Genomic DNA, 24705 nt, shown 5'->3' with positions numbered 1-24705 from the left:
AAACTCACCTCACACAGACACACACAGACTCACAACACACAGAGACCCACAGACTCATCTCACACAGACACCCACAGACTCACCTCACACAGACACACACAGAGACCCACAGACTAACCACACACAGAGACCCACAAATTCACCTCGCACAGATACACACAGACACCCAGACTCACCACACACAGACTCACACAGAGACCCATAGACTCACCTCACACAGAGACCCACAGACTCACCACACATAGACACCCACAAACTCACCTCACACAGACACAAACAGAGACCCACAGACTCACCTCACACAGACACCCACAAACTCACCTCAAACAGAGACCCACAAACTCACCACACACAGACACACACAGAGACCCACAAACTCACCACACACAGACCCACAGACTCACCTCACAAAGACACACAGAGACTCACCATGCACAGACACCCACAGAGACCCACAGACTCACCAACAACAGACACACACAGAGACCCACAGACTCGCCACACACAGACCCACAGACTCACCAACAACAGACACACACAGAGACCCATAGACTAACCACACACAGAGACCCACAAACTCACCTCACACAGACACCCACAGACTCACCTAACACAGACACCCACAGACTCACCTCACACAGACACACACAGACACACACAGACTCACCACACACAGAGACCCACAGACTCACCTCACATAGACACACACAGAGACCCACAGACTCACCTCACACAGACACACAGACTCCCCTCACACAGAGACCCACAGACTCACCTCACACAGACACACACAGAGACCCACAGACTCACCTCACACAGACAGACACAGAGACCCACAGACTCACCACACACAGACACACACAGAGACACACAGACTCACCTCACACAGAGACCCACTGACTCACACAGACACCCACAGACTCACCTCACACAAAGCCCCGTGTCGACATCTTCAGGCTGAGCCAACCTCGAGGAGGCCCAGACAGGGTTCCCGCCATCGCCGCCATTCGCCCCGACCGGAAGCGGAAGTAGATGGGGGTGGAGGTGGGTGGCACCCAAAGAGGCGGGGCGGGAGGCGGCTTCCGGAGGCGTGGCCTCGCACTCTCACGTCACTCGGAGGGGCGTGGCTGAAGGGGGCGTGGTAACATCCCTCGCACTGTGACAGCACCGGTGACATCGCAATCACCACGTGCTTCCTCAGAGTACGAGACGGGCATGAAGGAGACGGCAGCTTCTTAAACTTCAGCTGCTTCAGCTTCATCATCGTCGCCTTTCGAATAACTTCTGCTGAAGCTATCCGAGCAAAACTATTGACGAGGTGAGTTTTGTGGGTTCCTGGTGAGTGTGTGGGTCCGTGTTGTGGGTTCGTGGTAAGTGTGTGGGTCCTTGTTGTGGGATTGTGGAGAGTGTGTGGGTCCGTGGTGAGGATGTGGGTGCGTGGTGAGTGTGTGAGTCCGTGTTGTGGGTTCGTGGTGAGTGTGTGGGTCCGTGGTGAGGATGTGGGTGCGTAGTGAGTGTGTGGATCCGTGTTGTGAGTTCGTGGTGCGGATGGTGGGTTCCTGGTGGGGGGATGTGGGAGACACACAGAGAACCACAAAGATGCAGAGACCCATATAAATACACAGAGAAACGTAAAGACAAAGACCCATAGAAATACATAGAGACCCATAGAGACACACAGATCCATAGATATGCATAGAGACCCATAGAGACCCACAGAGACCCACAGACACCCAGAGAGACACACAGAGACCCACAAAGATACAGAGACCCAAATACTAAACTGAACAATATACATTTTACCAGGTAAGGAGCTACGGAGCGCTGGCTATTACAAACGAAAGAAGCTCAACCAAGTGGCTGATAACATCATCATCATCGTGTGGACACCCACAGAGACTCAGACTCACCATACAGAGACCCACACACTCACCACACAGAGACCCACAGATTCAACACACAGACCCACACACTCACCACAGAGACCCACAGACTCATCACACACAGACACACACAGACACCCACAGACTCACCTCACACAAAGCCACGTGTCGGCATCTTCAGGCTGAGTCGACCTCGAGGAGGCCCAGACAGGGTTCAGATTTTTCCCGCCATCGCCGTCATTTGCCCCGACCGGAAGTGGAAGTAGAAGCTGGGGGTGGAGGTGGGGTTCGCCCAAAGAGGAGGGGTGGGAGGCAGCTTCCGGGGGAGTGGCCTCGCACTGCACGTCACTAGGAGGGGCGTTGCTGAAGGGTGTTGTATATGTCCCCCTTTCCATATTAATATTAACAAGTATTTTTTCAATACATATAGATACATATTTCTATTGTTTATTTTAATTTAATAATGAATAAAAACACCAAACCAGGCCTCAGCATGGCATGTGGAGGTCATATTTACCTTGACCCACTAACACGATTTTTACGTTCAGAGCCCTCCCAGGGTCAGAGGGAGCAGATAGAGAGCAGAGCGCAGCGGATTGCAAGGGGCTGACGTAAACACAAAGCCAGGGCCACTGGGAGGTTGCGTTAGCCTAGATCTAGTTAAGTCAAAAAAGCTAATTGGTTCTGCATTACTATTAAAGTAACTTAAAGTCGGAATTTAACGACAGGGTAGGCTAAAGTTATTGTTCTTCAAACCCACTTCAATTTAACCCTGCCACAAGCTACGTCAATGTAACCATCACCCGTCTGTTAATATGAAATGTATTTACATATTTTAATCATTTCTATACGACTTGACCCGAAGCCTAACAATCAGGTTTTCCTAAGTCAACATGAATGCTCTAATCCACCCATACACAAATAATAAGCCGGGTTAAAGTAAGAGTAGAGAGGAAAAGAAATGCAAGCGCACAGCAAAACTGCAACGTAAGCAAAGGGCGATGTTAAACCCAGGGTCGGAGAGAAAGGAAGATCCCGGTCGTCTTTGTATCCCCGCAGCGCGGGGTAGGAGTGTGTATACGCTCGGGGAAACACGAGTCAAACACCACAACGGGAAGCTGACCCAGACCTTGGATTAATACAGAATCATAACTGTGGAACTCTGATGAAATGAAATGTTAACTTAAAACTTTTTAACCATTTCTTTGTGCGTCGGTGAAAATCGGAGGGAATATCGCCCCTCCCTCCAGGTTGTGCACTCAGACAGAGAGGCGCCTTCGAGACAATTTATAACATTTGATTGTTTTACTTGTGGGTTTTATGATAGGAGTATGACAACGGAATATACCGTGGGTGATCCACACAAGGACACACACTGACATACGTACGGACACACACACGGACGCAGATACATACGGACAAATCCTGACACAGCAAAAATCGAAAGAAACCCCGCCTTGTGGGCAGAATCCGAGTGAAGGGATTTTTGGGCATAAAAAGAGGATCCTGAGCATTGAAACCTCAGTTCGACCGGGGGGGGGGAGGGTCGGCTCACCAGAGTTCGACTTGGGAGACAGTTCGACTCGGAGGAGGTCGGAACTCGGGGAGTTCGACTCGGAGGAGTTCAACTCGGGGAGTTCGACCAGGGGGGTCGGAACTCGGGGCAGTTCGACACGCGAGAGAGTTCGACCAGTGGGTCGGCTCAGGAGCAGTTCAAATCGGGAACCAGAGCAACAGGTCGCCAGCCGGCGAGCTGCAGAGCAAGGGGCGGCGAGCAGAGGCCAAAGTGGCCCCGTCGCTACCCACTGACGTTGGCAAGACTCGCAAGGTCGTGAGGCGCCACCGAGTGTGATTTTAAAAGAGCTGAAAGAAAGAGTATTGCTGAAAGTTTATTCTACATTGAGTCCAGCTGCACAGCGACCAATGCACCAAGCAAGAGCTTCTGCAAACCAGAGCAAGAGCACGTGCGACTTGAGTCATCCAGCAGTGGAGAAAAACCTGCTTTCAGCAAACCAGCAACGAGCACGTTCGAGTTCTCCACCCAGAGAGAGGGAGCGTGCCGATGCAGCTCATCCAGCAGCGGAGAGAAACTGCTGTCAGCGAACCAGCACGAGCGTGATCGCGCAGCTCATCCAGCAGTGGAGAGAGGTGGCCACTGAGCAGCCCTGAGAGCGATCAAGCAACTCTCCCCCGTGGACAGAGGCTGGCTGCTGTGTGGAGGAGGGAACGCCGATACGTATGATGCACAACCCCCACTCACCCTGACCGCTCTAAAGGGAGCGAGTATCCCTTTCATACAAGGGACACGTTGACGTATGTTAACGCAAGAAGACCAACCACACTCACATTACCCTAAAAAGAGAACTCAACGATACGATGATGTGCTATGCCCCACTACACGACCAATCTGACGTTCGCTGGACCTAAAGACTCAACTCCAAACAATGACTACTCCACACAATTCATGACACACAAAAACACACTCAAGTCCGTGAACCATCTGGCCGTGTGATAACAGTCCGTCGTTTATAAGTATATTCGTAATTTTCCTCTTTAATATTTTGTTTTGGACTGTACTTCTAATCGCATAAGTTACCAACCGATCCATCAATACAAATAACCCTTGGCACCTTCGCCACGGAGCTACGCTCCCGGGGAGGAATCGTGCTAAACCGATTTTCTGATCATACAATCTTATTCACGGATTAATTAATCTCCCGTGAGATAACACGTTCCGCCGCATACCCTCACACTAAGCCATTTCGGTAATCTTATAGTCTGTCCGGTGGATCTGTTGTTACATTTATGCCTTTGGAAATAATAACTGTTTGATTGTCTTTTTATATGAATACCGTTGCATGTTAATCAATCGCCTGTGATAATGTGCTGACCATTTCAAGTATAATGATCGTTCATATTATAATGTATAAGCTTTTGTGTAGCATAGCATTGGCATGTTCTGACTCTCTCTCTCACTAACAGCAATCGCTTTATGCGGGGTCCATGTGTTATCAAAGTGAAATCGTACAGTCGTGGATGATACTGTCTTGATACCGTGTGGATACCGTGCTGAAGTTCCGAGATTGAGAGTTCACATACATATTATAGTTAAGGTTTAATTAGAAATAAATTGATTAATACAGTTGTGGTCGTGTGATTCTTTCCTGAAATTTTTGCATAAGACCTGTATCCTGCGATGAGATATGAACTCGGGAACCTAAAGTATAAACACACCAATCCACACTCATTAAACTTTAAAGCAAATGATATGAACTTGGGACCTAAAATATGAACACTCGGGGAGTGTTAAAGCGAGAATCATTGTATTATGCTGATCAATAATACGAAGTTAGACAACGAGGCCGAATTGACACTAGCGTAACTAAAAACGATTGATTGCGTTATCCTGATTGATAACCCCACCTCGTCAACGAGGCGGGGCCTGATTATCATAAAAGCTATCATTAACACAACCACACCCAGTCGTATAAATTAATACGATTACCTCGCTAATTAGCATAGTTATACGCATAATTACACGAATTAACATAATTTTGGATTAAGAAAATTTCAAATTTCATTTAATTTTCATTACTTTTCATCAATTTTCACACACCCACATATACAGCAAGGGGGCGTGGTCACGTCCCTCGGACTGTGACAGCACCGGTGACGTCGCAATCACCACGTGCTTACTCAGAGTACAAGACGGGCATGAAGGAGACGGCAGCTTCTGAAACTTCGGCTGCTTCAGCTTCATCATCGTCGCCTTTCGAACAACTTCTGCTGAAGCCATCCGAGCGAAACTATTGACGAGGTGAGTTGTGTAGGTTCCTGGTGAGTGTGTGGGTCCGTGTTGTGGACTCGTGGTGAGTGTGTGGGTCCGTGTCGTGTGGGTTCGTGGTGAGTGTGTGGGTCCGTGTTGTGTTATGGGTTCGTGGTGAGTGTATGAGTCCGTGTTGTGGGTTCGTGGTGAGTGTGTGGGTCCGTGTTGTGAATTCTAGATTTGAAGCTTTCGTGACTGCAAGGATTGAATTTGTTGTTGTTTATACTTTTACGTGACTTTACCGAATAGAACCAAAGAGTATGGATCCGTGTTGTGAGTTGGTGTTGAGCGTGTGGGTCCGTGTTGTGGGTTTGTGGTGAGTGTGTGGGTCCATGTTGTGGGTTCGTGGTGAGTGTGTGGGTCCGTGACCCATAGAGATACATAGAGATAAATAGAGACCCATAGAGACACATAGAGAAGCACAGAGATACATAGTGACCCATAAAGATACATAGTGATACATAGAGACCCACAGAGATACATAGAGACCCATCGCAATACACAGAGAACAATAGAGATACATAGTGACCCATAGAGACACACAGTGACCCATAGTAATACAAGAGACCGACAGAGATATGTAGAGAACGATAGAGATACATAGAGACCCATAGAGATACAAAGAGACCCATAGAGATACATAGAGACCCATAGAGATAGACAGAGAACGATAGAGATACGTAGAGACCAATAGTGATACATAGAGACCCATAGAGATACATAGAGACCCATTGAGACACATAGAGACCCATAGCAATACACAGAGAAGCAAAGAGATACATAGGGACCCATAGAGCCACACACCGACCCATAGTAATACAAAGAGACCGATAGAGATATGTAGAGATGGACAGAGATACATAGAGACACACAGAGACCCAGAGTGATACACAGAAAACCATAGAGAAACATAGAGACCCATAGAGACACATAGAGACCCATAGAGATACATAGTGACCCATAGAGACACACAGAGACCCAGAGTGATATACAGAGAACCAGAGAAACATAGAGACCGACAGGGACACATAGAGGCCCATAGAGATACATAGTGACTCATAGAGACACACAGAGACCCATAGAGATATGTAGAGATCGATAGATATACATAGAGACACATAGAGATACACAGAGACCCATAGCAATACACAGAGAACCATAGTGATACATAGAGACCCATAGAGATACACAGAGACCCATATAAAACACACAGACACCTAGAGTGATACATAGAGAACCATTGTGATACATAGTGGCCCATAGAGACACACAGAGACCCATAGTGATACATAGAGACCCATAGAGATACACAGAGACCCATAGAGAGACATAGAGACCTAGAGTGATACATAGAGAACCATAGTGATACATAGTGACCCATAGAGACACACAGAGACCCATAGTGATACATAGAAACCCATAGAGATACACAGAGACCCATAGAGACACACAGAGACCTAGAGTGATACACAGAGAACCATAGAGCAACATAGAGACCGACAAGCACACATAGAGACCCATAGATATACAGAGACCGATAGAAACACACAGAGATCCAGAGATACACAGAGAACAATAGAGATATATAGAAACCCATAGAGATACAAAGTGACCCATTGAGACACACAGAGACCCATAGTGATACATAGAGACCCATAGAGATATGTAGAGACCCACAGAGATAGAGAGACCCATAGAGATACACAGAGACCCATTAATACCCAAAGAGATCCAAAGATAACCAAAGTGATACAGAGACCGAATGAGACACAGAGAGATCCAGAGATACACAGAGACCCAGAGTGATACATAGAAACCTATAGGGACACACAGAGACCCATAGTGATACATAAAGACCCGTAGAGAAATACAGAGGCCCATAGAGATAGAGACCGATAGAGACACACAAAGATCCATCGATACAAAGAGACACATACAGACACAAAGAGACGCATAGAGATACAAAGAGAATCATGGACTCCAAAAGGGATACATAGAGTCCGACAGGGACACATTGAGTCTGACAGGGACCTATAGATATATATGGTGACCCATACAGACACATAGAGACCAATAGTAAACATAGTGACCCATAGAGACCCATACAAATACATACAGACCGATAGAGACACACAGAAATCCATAGACACACTGAGACACATAAAGACACATAGAGACCCATACAGATACAAAGAGACACATAGAGACACACAGAGACCCATAGTGATACATAGAGACCCATAGAGATACGTAGAGACCTACAGGGATACATAGAGACCCATAGAGATACACAGAGATCCATAGAGATCCATAGAGACCCATAAAGACACAAAAAAATCCAGAGATACACAGAGACCAATAGAGCTATATAGAAACCCATAGAGATACAAAGTGACCCATAGAGACACACAGAGACCCATAGTGATACATAGAGACCCATAGTGATACATAGAGACCCATAGAGATACACAGGAACCCATAAATACCCATAGAGACCCAAAGAGAACCATAGTGATACAGAGACCGAATGAGACACAGAGAGATACACAGAGACACATAGAGATACATAGAAACCCATAGGGACACACAGAGACCCAGAGTGATACATAGAGACCCATACAGATACATAGAGATCGATAGAGACACAGAGATCTAGAGATAGACCCATAGACATACACATAGACCGATAGAGAAACACAGAGGCCCCATAGTGATACATAAAGACCCATAGAGATACATAAAAACCTAAAGTGAGACATAGAGACCCATAGAGATACATATAGATCGATAGAGAGACACAAAGATCCATAGATACACAGAGACACACAGAGACCCATAGGGATACAAAGAGATTCATGGAGTCCGACAGGGACACATAGAGTCCGACAGGGACCTATATAGACGCATAGTGACCCATAGAGACACACAAAGACCCATATAGATACACTGAGACCGATAGAGACAAACAGAGATCCAGGGATACACAGAGACCCATAGATACACACAAATCCAGAGACACAAAGAGACCCGTAATGATACATAGAGACCCATATAGATACATAGAGACTGACAGGGACACAAAGAGATCCATGGATACACAGAGACCCATAAAGACCCAGAAGGTTACATAGAGACATATGGAAATACATAGAGACCAATAGAGACACACAGAGACCCATAGAAACACAGAAACCCATAGAGACACAGAGACCCTTAGAGACAAAGAGACCCATAGTCATACATAGAGACCCACAGAGACCCACAGACACCCAGAGAGACACACACAGAGAACCATAAAGATGCATAGAGACCCAAATACTAAACTAAACGATATAGATTTTCCAGGTAACGAGCTATGTAGCGCTGGCTATTACAAATGACAGAAGCTCAACCAAGTGGCTGATAACATCATCATCATCATGTGGAAATGTACACACACCCACAGAGACTCAGACTCACCACACTGAAACCCACACACTCACCACAGAGACCCACAAACTCACCATACTAAGACCCACACACTCACCACACGGAGACCCACAGACTCACAACACAGACACAGAGAGACCCACACTCACCACACCAAGACCTGCAGATTCACAACACAGAGACCCACAAACTAACCTCACACAGAGACCCACATTCACCTCACACAGACACCCACAGACTCACGACACCGAGAACCACAGATTCACCTCACACAGACACCCACAGAATCACCACACACAGAGACCCACACACTCACCTCACACAGAGACCCACACACTCATCTCACACAGAGACCCACAGACTTCAACACACAGAGACCCACAGACTCACCACACACAGACACACACACAGACCCACAAACTCACCACACACAGACACACACAGACTCACCTCACACAGACACACACACAGACTCACCACACTCACCTCACACAGACACACACAGACACACACATATACACACAGACACACAGACTCACCTCACACAGACACACAGAGACTCACCTCACACAGACACACACAGACTCACCACACACAGAGACCCACAAACTCACCACACACAGACCCACAGACTCACCTCACACAGACACACCACACACAGACACACACAGACTCACCTCACACAGACACACACAGAGACCTACAAACTCACCACACACAGACACACACACAGACTCACCTCACACAGAGACACACAGAGACTCACCTCACACAGACACACACAGACTCACCACACACAGACACACACAGACTCACCTCACACAGAGCCCCGTGTCGGCATCTTCAGGCTGAGTCGACCTCGAGGAGGCCCAGACAGAGTTCAGATTTTTCCCGCCATCGCCGCCATTCGCCCCGACCGGAAGCGGAAGTAGAAGGTGGGGGTGGAGGTGGCGGGCGCCCAAAGAGGCGGGGCGGGAGGCGGCTTCCGGGGGCGTGGTCTCGCACCGCACGTCACTCGGAGGGGCGTGGCTGACAGCACCGGTGACGTCGAAACATCACGTGCTTCCTCACAGTTGGAGACGGTTTGTGAAGCAGACGGCTGCTGCTCAAATTTCAGCTGCTTAAGCTTCATCATCTTCGTCCAACTTCTGCTGAAGCCATCCGTGCCAAACCTTTGACGAGGTGAGTGTGTGGGCTCGTGGTGAGTGTGTGGGTCCGTGTTGTGTGCTCGTGGTGAGTGTGTGGGTCCGTGGTGAGTGTGTAGATCCATGTTGTGGGTTCGTGGTGAGTGTGTCGGTCCGTCTTGTGGGTTTGTGTTAAGTTTGTAGGTCCGTGTTGTGGGTTATTTGTGAGGCTGGGTCCGCGGTGAGGATGTGAGTCCATGTGAGTTTGTGGTGATAATGTTAGTCCGTGTTGTGAGTTCGTGGTGAGGATGGGGGTTCGTGGTGAGGATGGTGGGTACCTGTTGGGGGGATGTGGGACAGTGGTGAGGATGTGAGTTCGTGTTGTGACTCTCTACACCATCTCCACCCCCCTTCCACCCCCCCACTCACAGCTTTCCACACAGAGACCTTGGGGACTGCTGCGTGAACAAAGCCACTCTGAGCATCAGCACCATGGAGGTACGCATGGGCCCCTACACTCGACTTACTAACACCACTAGCACTTACGAACACCACCCACACTTATGAACACCACCCGCACTTATAAACACCACCCACACTTACGAACGAGCTTCCATGAAATATATTTGTTTAACATCGACTTACAACTCGCACTTGCGAACCGAACCGTGGAACGATCCTCCGCGAGATGTAGTGAGTGTTTGTGATGCCTGTACACTACTCTGTGGCACCATGGTGGCTATGAGATGTTAACAACCTCACTTGGTATACAGGAGGTCGTGGGTTCGACCCCGACCCTGAGACCTACTGTTTATTTGAAGTCTGTGTGTGTAGAGGAGCCTACTCCCAATATTGTTTTTGTGTGTGTATGTGCATGTAGACGAGCCAAGCTGGAGCGAGAAGGAGGGAGCGAGTCTCTGACAACACGTGGAGCGCGCTGTCAGCAGCCGGCACCGGCCCTATCCTCAGTAAATCGCCTCGAGGTGAGAACAGCAGTGAGCAAACATGTCCATCGGTGAATGGGGGGAAGTCACTACCGCCATTTTGCATGGTTGACTTCACGGTGGCCATGTTGCTTAGGGGACTTTATGGCAGCCATGTTGCACGGGTGACTTCATTGTGGCAATTTTGCATGGGGGATGTCACGGCAGCCATGTTGCATGGGGTACAGTACTATGGCCATGTTGCATGGGGGACGTCACTCTGGACATGTTACGTGGGGGATTTCACGGTGGCCATGATGCATGGCAGTCTATAGGATGGCCACGTTGCATGAGGGATATCACAGTGGCCATGTTGCACGGGGGTTGTCATGGTGGCCATGTGACATGGGGGTTGTAACGGCAGCAATGGTACGTGAGGGATGTAACTTCGGCTATGTTGCAAGGGGGACTTTATTGCGGCCATGTTGCATGAGGGCTGTCCTGATGGCCATGTTGCATGGGGGATGTCACGTCAGCCATATTGGATGGGGGTTGTCATGGTGGGCATGTTACATGGGTATATAGTATTTGGCTGCCGCGATATATTTCCACGTGATGAAGATGATGATGATGATGATATCAGCCACTTCGGTGGGGCCTTACCAGCCAGACAGTCTCGCCCCCTTCACCTGATGAAGGCCGCTTGTGTTGTGGCCGAAACGTCGTGAGAATATTATTGTGTTATTTTATTTTATCAATTTATTATTTTATTCTCATTCTACGTGACTTTACCGAAAGAACCAAAGAAGATGAATCATTGCAGTCACGAAAGCTTTAAATCGAAATATATACATATAGTTTAGTTTTACAATGGGTCCCTGTGGGTGTCTATTGTTCGATATGAGCATGGATCTCTGTGGGTCTCTATGGATCTATATAAGTATGGGTCTCTATGGGTCTCTGTGGGTCTCTATGGTTCGATACGAGTATGGGTTTCTGTGGGTCTCTGTGGGTCTGAGTTGAGTGATGAGTCTCCACGTGAATATGTTGATGAGGATGACGATGTAGCTCTTACCTGGCATGTAAAAAAACAGAATAGTTCAAAGTTTAGTTGTTGTCACGTGTGCAGAGATCCTGGATCTCTTTGGGCCCCTGCTGAGTCATCGCCAGAAGCTGGAGCTGGCGGCCATGAAACAAGTATGGTTCTTCACTGTGGACAAGGTCGGCAAACCCCGGGGCGGCAACAACAACGACAGCTACGACGACGAAAACAACAACTACATCCCTGTGAGGCTCACAGAGATACAGAGATACCCACAGAGACCCAAAGAGACACCCATAGATACCCACAGAGACCCAAAGAGACACCCACAGAGACACCCACAGAGACACCCACAGAGACACCCATAGAGACCCACAGAGACCCAAAGAGACACCCACAGAGACCCACAGAGACCCACTCCTATTGAGACCCACAGAGGCACCCAAAGAGACACCATTAGACACCCACAGAGGTTTTTGTTGGGTTAGAAGGCATGAGTATAAATTTCTAATCTGCCACCACCACAAGACACAGACAGTCAGTTAAGGTTTTGTGTTACGGGTTTCTGGGGGTCTCTGTGGGTGTCTAAGGATCTGTGTGGGTCTTTATTGGTCTGGGTGTCTGTGGGTCTCTCTGGGTCTCTCAGGATCTGGGTCTCTGTGTATGTGTTAAAGTTATTTCACGCCGTATGTAGCAAACTTTGGCTAATCCACTCACAATAACGTCGGCCGCAGTGGCCAGGAGATGTTAACTCCCTCGCCTGGTATACAGAAGGTCGTGTGTTGGATACCGACCCTGATGCCTGCTGTATATTTGGAGTTTGCGTCTCTATCTCTCTCTCCGTGGTTGCGTGGATTTCTCTCCGGGTCCTCCATTTTCTTTCCTTCCACATTTATAATCAACGTCACCACACGTTGAGAGCAATTGGCTTCCGCTATACATTTCCACACGGTGGTAATGATAAGGCCACTTCGTTGAGCAATGATTTGAGATGGCCAGGTCGCTTTTGAACAAGAAGAGTTACATAGCAGCTCAGTGGTGGAGCCTTTAACAGCATAACAATAGGCTGCAGCCTTTCTGGAAATAAAACACATACTGGTGGTGAACATGCAAACAACAACATGCTCTGATAATATGTGGCATTGCCTTTGAAACTGATTAGTCTACACCAGAGAGAACAGCCTTCTTTCGGGCCTAGTCTCAATACCTTGGTCTCACCACCAGTTGTTCGCCACCAGTGTCTCACTACCAGTGTCTCATTACCTGTATCTCACTACCTGTCTCACCACCAGTGTCTCGCCACCAGTGTCTCGCCACCAGTTTCTCGCCACCAGCGTCTCGCCACCAGCGTCTCACAACCAGCGTCTCACAACCTGCGTCTCACCACCAGTGTCTCACCACCAGTGTCTCACCACCAGTGTCTCACCACCAGTGTCTCACCACCAGTGTCTCATTACCTGTATCTCACTACCTGTCTCACCACCAGTGTCTCACCACCAGTGTCTCATCACCAGTGTCTCACCACCAGTGTCTCACTCCCCGTGTCTCACTACCCAGTGTTAGATGGATAAACGCAAAAAGGCGAACAACTCCCCCAAGTTTTAACGCAATTTGGTATTCTTGGGTCTTTCGGTAAATTAACGTACTGTAGATAGGTTCAAAGAAAATAAAAAAAATAACGGGAAGACGACCGCTTGCATTGCGATCGAAATGTCGTAGTTTTCTGTTATTTTTTATTCATTTCTTTGAACCTATCTACGTGACTTTACCAAAAGACCCAAGAATATTAATTCCTGCAGTCACGAAAGCGTTAAGTCAAGCATTCGGCAGTTTAACGAAACATTTATACATTTCCGCGATCTAACACCCAAGCAAAATGAAACCTCCGTGGTAGATAATGGCGGTCCTGGAAGCCCCGACTGCTGCTGCCACCACCGAGCGTTAGGCTCGGTGGTGGCAGCTCCGATTGCGATGACTGACTACAGGCCTCCGCCTCCTCCTTCGCCTCCTAGGTCTGCAAGGAACAGCTCCACTACCGTTATGAGGTGCAGAAGATGATCGGCGAGGGAGGCCAGGGCCTGGTGCTGCAGTGCCTCGACCACAAAACCAAAACGCTCGTGGCCGTCAAGATGCTGTCGCTGCCCTTGTGGTGAGTCAGAGGGCCTTTCGCGGTGGCCCGCACTCTCGGAAAATGATCATCAATGATTGGAGGCAAAGCCGTGAAACTGCCACTAACTATGGACTCGCTGACAAAATACTAACTGCCGTAAAACTTCTGCTAGCTATAAACTAACAAAATACTAACTGACATAAACCTGCTGCTAATTATGAACTAACAAAATACTGACTGCCATAAAACTGCTGCTAACTTTAAACTAACAACATTTTACTGCCATAAAACTGCTGCTAACTATAAACTAACGGAATACTAACTGATATAAACCTGCTGCTAAATATGAACTAACAAAATAATAACTGCCGCATAACTATTGCTAACTATAAACTAAAAACTAACAGACCCATAGAGACCCACAGAGACCCACAGAAACGCCCAGACCCAGAGACCCACAGAGACCCCCACAGAGACACCCATAGAGACCTCCACAGAGACCCCCACAGAGACACCCACAGAGACCCACACAGTCACCCACAGAGACCCCCACAGAGTCACCCACAGAGACCACCACAGACACCCCCACAGAGTCACCCACAGAGACCACCACAGTGACCCCCACAGAGTCACCCACAGAGACCCCCACACAGTCACCCACAGAGACCCCCACAGAGACACCCACAGAGACCCCCACAGTCACCCACAGAGTCACCCACAGAGTCAACCACAGAGACACCCACAGAGACCCACAGGGTCACCCACAGAGTCACGCACAGAGACCCTCACAGAGTCACCCAGAGAGACACCCACACAGAGTCACCTACACAGAGACACCCACACAGAGTCACCCACACAGAGTCACCCAGACAAAGTCACACACACAGTCACACACACAGAGTCACCCACACAGAGACACCCACAGAGTCACCCACACAGAGTCACCCACAGAGACACCCACACAGAGTCACCCACACAGAGTCACCCACACAGAGTCACCCACACAGAGTCACCCACACAGAGTCACCCACACAGAGTCACCGTTGATTTCGTGGCCTTCCCCCTCCCGCTGCGCAGCTCCTCGACAGCGGCCCGCCAGAGGACGGAGCTGGAGGTGGCCAAGAAGCTGCAGGGCAGGGCCAGCGATGAGCGCTACGGAGTCATCCGGGTCCTGGACACGTTCGAATTCCGCGGACACAATTGCCTCGTCGTCGAGCTCTTGAAGTACGTGAACCTTCCCAACCCCCCACCACCCACCCACGTGCGTGTCCATTGCTCCGTTCGATAGTTGATTTATTTCGGAATTAATATTTATTTATATTTGATCAAGCAACTAGATTTATCGATTTATCACATTTATTAATTGAGTTTTACACGGAGGGCTTTTGCGACCAATATCATCCAATATAGAGGTATGTTTGGGTTAGATCACGTAAATATATAAATGTTGTGTCGTTAAACCTGCCATCACTCGACACAGCCAACTAGTAAGGGTGGTCACGCAAACAGAACGTGCCAATTCGTTACTAGTACAGCACTATTGTGTAGTGTATAGTAGTGTAGTGTATAGTGTAGTATATAGTGTAGTATAATGGTACAGCACAACGGTGTGTTGGACAGCCAAGCCACAACATTTACAATCTCTGAGTACGACATTTCGCCAGTAATTACAACCAGCTTCATCAGGCGACAGCCAGATTTTGTGGAGAATTCCACCTGTTCCGTTCCTTATAAAGAGGCACAGATGTGGTGACCACACTTTTGTGCTCTTGCGCAAAGTAGGGGGGTGATTAATTTTCTAATTTGTTCCCCAATATCTTTATTTAATAACTTTCATAATTAACTTATTTTGCAGTTTGTTTAATGAGTTTAAAGATAGTTAACAATTCATCAAAAGATGTCTCGCCTCGTTAAATCAATTAATTTCATCGAAAACGTAACTTATTTAATTGCTATTTTGATAATTAATTTATGCAACAATTAATATGACAATTTTACAATCACAATTTGTTTGGCAACTGAGTCTCCAAAGCTCTGGGAAGTCGAGCAGCACGCGTCCACGTGGCCCCCGTGGGTCAAGCAGCTCAGCATGGCGAACCGCTGCATTATCGACAATTGCAGAACACCGTGGGGACAAAGCAGACGCAGGAAGTCCCCCTGGTTGTGGAAGACGCGACTCACGGAAACGCTCCCCATGAATCACACATTAAACTTTTTTCATGAGAATCTATATATATAAAAGGGAAATTTGTGAATATGTGTTTCTGTTCGAAATGTTTAGCATACTTCCCAACATGAAACAAACTTTAAAATTAAGAAAGGTCGACAATAAAGTAATAATAATACATTTATTATTAAATTGTGATATGATAGTAATAAAATGCTAGTAATGAAATAATAAAATATAAATTGTAATAACATAATCACGGTGAAATTATAATAAAATCATAATGAAATTATTATCATTAAATATTTCACGCGCCGCAATGTTTTGTGCGCGTTAGTTCTCTCGGCGCTAGTGCAGTGCGGCGACGACGCGGATGAATACCGCGGAGCGACGAGGAGTTTCCTGACCCCCTCCCCCCCCCCCCCAAAACTAACCGAGTGGCACAGTCGATTTGGGGTCCGGGTTGGGGGTCGCCCTGCGCACGTCATCGGAACGGGAAAGGGGTTTTAACGTCGTCGTTGTCGTTGTCGTGCCAGGAAGAGCCTCTACGATGTCATGAGCAAAGGGAGCATCGGGCGAATCTACGTGAGGCGGTTGAGGGAGTACACCAGGGCCATCCTCGACTTCCTGTTGTACGCCAAGGGGTGGGGCATCATCCACGCGGACATCAAGCCGGTGAGCGGAGCGGGCGCGGTGGTCGCGCCCTCTCATCGGGGCGCTCGGTTAGCTGGCGCGGAAGCAGCCCGGCCACTGTTGATCGCGGGGTCGATGCGGTGGCTCCGTCCATCTGGAGGGAGTTGGTGGTAGTGGTGGTGGTGGTGGGGTCACTTTACCTCCGGTGAAGACGATCCGGGACGAGGTGGACACTCGTACCGTAGAGGCAGGCCAGCCATGGTTGATCGCAGGGTCAATGCACTGGCCCCGTCCATCTACTGTGACTCTGCCACCTCCTCCTTCCAGATGGAGGAGGTAGCAGGAGATGTTTACTACCTCGCCTGGTATACAGGGGTTCGTGGGTTTTATCCCGACCCTGACGCCTACTGTATATTTGGAGTTTGCGTCTTTTCCTCTCTCATCACCACAGTGGCTGGATGTTAACTACCTCGCCTGGTATACAGGGTCATGGGTTCGATCCCGACCCTGACTCCTGCTGTACAGTGAGGGAAAAAAAGTATTTGATCCACTGCTGATTTTGTACGTTTGCCCAATGACAAAGAAATGATCAGTCTATAATTTAATGGTAGGTTTATTTGATCAGTGAGAGACAGAATAACAACAACAAAATCCAGAAAAACGCATGTCAAAAATGCTATGCATTGATATGCATTTAAATGAGGGAAATAAGTATTTGACCCCCTCTCAATCAGAAAGATATCTGGTTCCCAGATGTCTTTTATGCAGGTAACGAGCTGAGATTAGGAGCACACTCTTAAAGGGAGTGCTCCTAATCTCAGCTTGTTACCTGTATAAAAGACACCTGTCCACAAAAGCAATCAATCAATCAGATTCCAAACTCTCCACCATGGCCAAGACCAAAGAGCTCTCCAAGGATGTCAGGGACAAGATTGCAGACCTACACAAGGCTGGAATGGGCTACAAGACCATTGCCAAGCAGCTTGGTGAGAAGGTGACAACAGTTGGTGCGATTATTCGCAAATGGAAGAAACACAAAAGAACTGTCAATCTCCCTTGGCCTGGGGCTCCATGTAAGATCTCACCTCGTGGAGTTGCAATGATCATGAGAACAGTGAGGAATCAGCCCAGAACTACACGGGAGGATCTTGTCAATGATCTCATGGCAGCTGGGACCATAGTCACCAAGAAAATGATTGGTAACACACTATGCCGTGAAGAACTGAAATCCTGCAGCGCCAGCAATGTCCCCCTGCTCAAGAAAGCACATATACATGCCCGTCTGAAGTTGGCCAATGAACATCTGAATGATTCAGAGGACAACTGGGTGAAAGTGTTGTGGTCAGATGAGACCAAAATGGAGCTCTATGGCATCAACACAACTCGCCGTGTTTGGAGGAGGAGGAATGCTGCCTATGACCCCAAGAACACCATCCCCACCGTCAAACATGGAGGTGGAAACCTTATGCTTTGGGGGTGTTTTTCTGCTAAGGGGACAGGACTTCACCGCATCAAAGGGACGATGGACGGGGCCATGTACCGTCAAATCTTGGGTGAGAACCTCCTTCCCTCAGCCAGGGCATTGAAAATGGGTCGTGGATGGGTATTCCAGCATGACAATGACCCAAAACACACGGCCAAGACAACAAAGGAGTTGCTCAAGAAGAAGCACATAAAGGTCCTGGAGTGGCCTAGCCAGTCTCCAGACCTTAATCCCATAGAAAATCTGTGGAGGGAGCTGAAGGTTCGAGTTGGCAAACGTCAGCCTTGAAACCTTAACGACTTGGAGAAGATCTGAAAAAGAAGAGTGGGACAAAATCCCTCCTGAGATATATGCAAACCTGGTGGCCAACTACAAAAAAACGTCTGACCTCTGTGATTGCCAACAATGGTTTTGCCACCAAGTACTAAGTCATGTTTTGCAGAGGGGTCAAATACTTATTTCCCTCATTAACATGCAAATCAATTTCTAACATTTTTGACATGCGTTTTTCTGGATTTTGTTGTTGTTTCTCACTGTTAAAATAAACCTACCATTAAAATTATAGACTGATCATTTCTTTGTCAGTTGTCAAACATACAAAATCAGCAGGGGATCAAATACTTTTTTTCCCTTAATGTATGTTTAGAGTCTGCGTCTCGCTCTCCCCGTGGTGGTCACGTGGATTTTACTCCAGGTCCTCCTGCTTTTTATCTCCACGTTCAGAATCAACATCACCAAGCGTTTAGAGTATTTTATCACTGCTGCAACATTTCCGCGTAATGATGATGATGAGCTATCGTTTGTGATGGCCAGGTCGCTTCTGACAAAAAAGCTGCACAGCAGCACAGAGTGGGGCCTGACACCTAGTAAAGTAAAACATAGCTTCGTTTTAGTTTGGGTCTCTCTATGTCTGTGTGGGTCTCTATGAGATTGGGTCTCTGTTGGTGTGTATGGGTCTCTATGAGTATGGGTCTCTGTGGGTGTGTATGGGTCTCTATGGGTATGGGTCTCTATGAGTATGGGTCTCTGTGGGTGAGTGTGGGTCTCTTTGGGCCTGTTGAAACACGTCTCTAGAGTGTTTAGCTGCTGCTATAAATGTCCACGCAATGCTGATGATGCTGATGATGATGATGTTGATGATGTTGATGATGATGATGAAATCAGCTACTTGGTTGAGATGATGTTATTACGTGATGGCCAGGTCGTTTCCGATAAAATAGCTAGACAGCAGCTCAGCGGGGCCTTACACCCTGGTAGTAAAATAAAACAAATAGGTTGAGTAATTTATTAAAACGACTTTAAACGGGTCTCAGGCACGTAGACCGTGTCGCAAGTCAGCGGGGAAGGGGGGGCCTGCCCGTGTGGATGTAAATGCGTCACTTTGCATGATCGACCCACTGCTGGCTAGACACTCTTGCCGTAACCTCAGAGCGTGGAATTCCTTCTCTGTCTCTCCCCTTTGTCCAGGATAACATTCTGCTCACCGCGGCCGGCAAAGTCAGGGTCACCGACTTCGGTTGCAGCTCCTACCTGAAGCATAAAAGTGAGTGGCTTTGTGTGCGTGGAGTTTCTTTTTTCAGGGTTAGCTCGCGTCAACGTAAACGTTGCGTCGTCAAACCCGCCGCCATCCGACGCAGCCAGTTAGTGAGGTTCAGCGTCACGTAAACAGGACGCTCCAATTCTCCACTTGCACAGCACTAGCCGGTGTGCTGGAGATGTAAACCCACTACGACGTTTACAATTCGAGCGATTACAGCCGAGCATCATTATCGGGTGGGCAGCCAGAGTACGCGGTCCAACCCAAAACTCATCTCCGCCGTGAAATATCGTTCGCAGAAGCCGACTAGGCGTTTAACCGACCGAAAAAAGAAACCTGTTCAACCCACGTCGCTGTTGACGGAGGGGCTACTTTATATTAATCGTCGTTGTTGTTATTGTTGGTGTTGCTGTACAGCCCAAAACGTGTGCGGGACGTTGAACTACATGGCCCCGGAGCTGCTGCTGGGCTACTATGTCACCTGTGCTGTGGACATGTGGGCCCTGGGCTGCACCGTAGCCGAGATGGCCACCGGCAAGGATCTCTTTGATTCACGGACCTACACAGAACACCTGCCCTACTGCATCGAGGTACGGTCAGTGGGTGGGTACGGTGGGTGGGTATGGTGGGTGGGTACCGGTGGGTATGGTGGGTGGGTGGACGGGCAGCTCTCTATGGATATGGGTCTTTGTGGGTCGGCACAGAGACCCATACTCATAGAGACCCAAACGGATCCACAGAGACCCATACTCATAGAGACTCATGCAGACCCACAGAGATCCATACTCATAGAGACACATACAGACCCACAGAGACCCATACTCATAGAGACTCATGCAGACCCACAGAGACCCAAACTCATAGAGACCCATGCAGACCCACAGATACCAATTTTTATAGAGTTTGATTCGCTCTGGCGGCCACAAACAACCGGCGAGGAAGATCTGAACTGGTCCTGGACCTCTCATAGGTCTACTCAGCCTCAAACGAGTACTTGGTGTAGCGGTGTGTAGTAAACATTTCCACTGGGGGAGACAAAGGTGGCCGGGCGTGGTGCTGGGCACCCACCCGCTCATCTGTCGTTCCGGCCTTCAAAGGTGCTGCTCGCTGATAACAGCACTTGCCCCAGCAATGAGATGAGGCTAAACTGGGAGGAGGAGATTGTTGTCTTTGTACACAGTGCTGGCCTTCGTAGGTGCTGCTCGCTACTAACAGCGCTTGCCCTAGCAATGAGATGAGTCTAATAAGGAGAGGGAGGGATTGTTGTCTTTGTACACAGTGCCGGCCTCGACAGGCGCTGCCTCCGCCACTAATCACCGCTGACAGATGGCACTTGCCCCAATGGGCCCGCTGAGGCTACACCGGCTGTAACCCCCCCCCCTCCTCCTTTTGTCTTCGTCCGAAACGGTACGCAGATCCTGGGCATGCCCCCGAAAAAGATGGTGGACGAAGCCCCTAACAAGACAACTTACTTTGGTGAGTCGAAGGCTCGGGCAGGCTGGCGTCAGCGACGTAACCCATTCCGTTTTGTTAGGTAGGGGGTGGCAGTGAGGCTCTTATAGGGTTCTATTGTGGGGGGGGGGGGGGGGGGGGCTGAGGGGCGTCTCTGAATATCCCGGAGGTGGGGAGTGGGGTGGGGTTTGCGGATCTTTGTAACAGCCGCTAGGAAGCATAGGTGGGTGTGTGAGTGAGCGGGTGGGTGGGTGAGTGAGTGGGTGGGTGAGTATGTGGGTGAGTGAGTGGGTGGGTAGGTGAGCGGGTAGGTTAATGGGTGGTTGAGTAGGTGAGTGGGTGAGTGGGTGAGAGGGTGGGTAGGTGAGTGGGTGGGTGAGTGGGTGGGTGAGTAGGTGGGTAGGTGAGTGGGTGGGTGAGTGAGTGAGTGGGTGGGTGAGTGAGTGGGTGGGTTGGTGACTGGGTATGTAGGTGGGTGAGTGGGTGAGTAGGTGGATAAGTAGGTGCGTAGTTAAGTTGATGAGTGGGTATGTGGGCGACATGGTGGTTGGTGACTCTGCGTGCGTCTCTCTGTCTCTCTGCAGACTCTGAGGGCCTCCCCTACAACCTGTCCAAGCAGCGGCCACCGGGAAGCCTCCCTCTGCACCGCGCGTTGCAGGGCCACCACCCTCAGCTGGTGGACTTCGTCAGCCGCTGCCTGCAGTACGAACCACACTCACCCCTCGCTCACCCCCACTCACCCCCACTCCCCACCCCATACCTGTCAACACCTTATCAGTGCCCTACTTTACTACAGACCCAACCCAGATAGTATTGGTCACTCCGTGACCCTTATAAATATCAACGTTCATCCTGCAAAGTCCAATCACAAGGGACAAATACAAACAAATAGACACGAATTATTGTTGTTACCTAGAATTGAAACGGCTGCACTCCGTACGGACCTGAAAACTCAATTACCCTGCACAAGAATATCTAATAAACCATACGGTTTGACAGCTCTGCAACCAAGTCACTACACACCACCACTCCCTCCCACCCTCTCCATCTCTCCCCCCCCCACGCCGCCATCTCACCACTCTCCCCCACCTCCCACCCTGTCAAATCATCTCACCATGCCCCTCTCACCACGTGTGTGTCTCCCCCCATCCCTCCCCTCCCTCCCCGTGCGTCTCCCAACAGATGGGATCCGAATCTCCGGATGACGCCTGAGCAGGCGCTGGCTCACAGCTGGCTCCACACCACCACCACCACGACCCGGGCCACCACCAGCAGCTGGGCCACCCACACCGCCAGCGAGGCATCCCCCACCACCACCACCATCCGGGCCACCACCAGCAGCTGGGCCACCCCCACCGCCAGCAAGGCCACCCCCACCGCCAGCGAGGCCACCCCCACCGCCAGCAAGGCCACCCCCATCACCAGCGAGGCCACCCCCACCACCACCGCCATCCGGGCCACCACCACCAGCTGGGCCACCCCCACCGCCAGCAAGGCCACCCCCACTGCCAGCGAGGCCACCCCCACCACCAGCAAGGCCACCCCCACCGCCAGCGAGGCCACCCCCACCGCCAGCAAGGCCACCCCCATAACCAGCGAGGCCACCCCCACCACCACCGCCATCCGGGCCACCACCACCAGCTGGGCCACCCCCACCGCCAGCAAGGCCACCCCCACCGCCAGCAAGGCCACCCCCACCACCAGCGAGGCCACCCCCACCACCACCACCATCCGGGCCACCACCAGCAGCTGGGCCTCCCCCACCGCCAGCAAGGCCACCCCCACCACCAGCGAGGCCACCCCCACCGCCAGCAAGGCCACCCCCACCACCAGCGAGGCCACCCCCACCACCACCACCATCCGGGCCACCACCAGCAGCTGGGCCACCCCCACCACCAGCAAGGCCACCCCCACCACCAGCGAGGCCACCCCCACCGCCAGCAAGGCCACCCCCACCACCAGCGAGGCCACCACCACCACCATCCGAGCCACCACCACCACCATCCGGGCTACCACCACCAGTTGGGCCACCCCCACTGCCAGCAAGGCCACCCCCACCGCCAGCGAGGCCAGCCCCACCTCCGCCACCATCCGGGCCACCACCACCACCATCCGGGCCACGACCACCAGCTGGGCCACCACCACCAGCTGGGCCACCCCCACCACCAGCGAGGCCACCCCTACCACCATGATGATGATGATGATGACGATGATGACGATGATGACGATGATAACGACGATGATGACGACGATGATGATGATGATGATGACGATTTTGATGATGACAATGATGTTGACAACGATGACGATGATGACCATGATGATGATGACGACGATGATGATAACGATGATTATGATGACGTTGATAATGATGATGACGATGATGCTGATGACGTTGATGATGATGGTGATGACGCGTGTGGGCCAGGACCCCCACTCACCACCCACACTCACCACCCACACTTACCACACTCACCACCCACACTCACCACCCACACTCACCAACCACACTCACCACACTCACCACCCACACTCACCACGCACACTCACCACCCACACTCACCACCCACATTCACCACACTCACCACCCACACTCACCACCCACACTCACCACACTCACCACCCACACTCACCACCCACACTCACCAAACTCACCACCCATACTCACCAACCACACTCACCACACCACACTCACCACACACACTCACCACACCACACGCACCACACCACACGCACCACCCACACTCACCACACAATGGACGAGAGCTTGCCAAGCCACGTGCGCGTGTGAAGAGTTAGGATAGAGATAAAAAAATAAGTTTTATTGTAATAATGTGTACATATATATCTAGACCATTGTTAGTTTATCGATTGTTGTAATAAATATTCGGACTCAACAGAATGTTGCAGTTGTGTTTGTTGTGGCGAGTTGCTACTGCTTGGGGTCTCAGGTGACTTGGATCCAGATGTTAACTACCTCGCCTGATGCATGAGGTCGTAGGTTCAATTGGAGTCTGCCCAGCTCCGTGTCTCATCAGCAGAAGCAGGAGACAGGCTCTGCTTGAACCAATGGTGGTGAACTGCCCAGATGTTTGT

At 49.8% G+C, this 24705-nt stretch overlaps 1 protein-coding gene across 1 annotated transcript; it reads left to right on the top strand.

Annotated features, from left to right (window-relative positions):
- Positions 1–18205: 18205 nt before the first annotated feature.
- LOC142907595 (uncharacterized) lies at positions 18206–24480 on the top strand. Its single transcript, XM_076057165.1, has 3 exons — positions 18206–21633; positions 22194–22311; positions 22792–24480. The coding sequence occupies exons 1-3, from the start codon at positions 21582–21584 to the stop codon at positions 24398–24400; spliced, it is 1779 nt and encodes a 592-aa protein (XP_075913280.1). The 5' UTR covers positions 18206–21581; the 3' UTR covers positions 24401–24480.
- The last annotated feature ends 225 nt before the right edge of the window (positions 24481–24705 follow it).

Source organism: Petromyzon marinus, chromosome 80 (assembly GCF_048934315.1).
Source record: "Petromyzon marinus isolate PM22_M1 ecotype Great Lakes invasive population chromosome 80, UKy_Petmar_22M1.pri1.0, whole genome shotgun sequence".
NCBI classification, from domain to species: domain Eukaryota; kingdom Metazoa; phylum Chordata; class Hyperoartia; order Petromyzontiformes; family Petromyzontidae; genus Petromyzon; species Petromyzon marinus.
The sequence above is the reverse complement of the archived record's forward strand: the minus strand, read 5'-3'. Positions and strand labels throughout refer to the sequence as shown.

Bases quoted from the DNA above. Each gene is read 5' to 3' on its own strand.
- LOC142907595 (XM_076057165.1), top strand. From the start codon at position 21,582: ATGCCCCCGAAAAAGATGGTGGACGAAGCCCCTAACAAGACAACTTAC. The intron at 21,634-22,193 runs GTGAGTCGAAGG...GTCTCTCTGCAG, and splicing joins TAACAAGACAACTTACTTTG to ACTCTGAGGGCCTCCCCTAC. The intron at 22,312-22,791 runs GTACGAACCACA...GTCTCCCAACAG, and splicing joins TTCGTCAGCCGCTGCCTGCA to ATGGGATCCGAATCTCCGGA.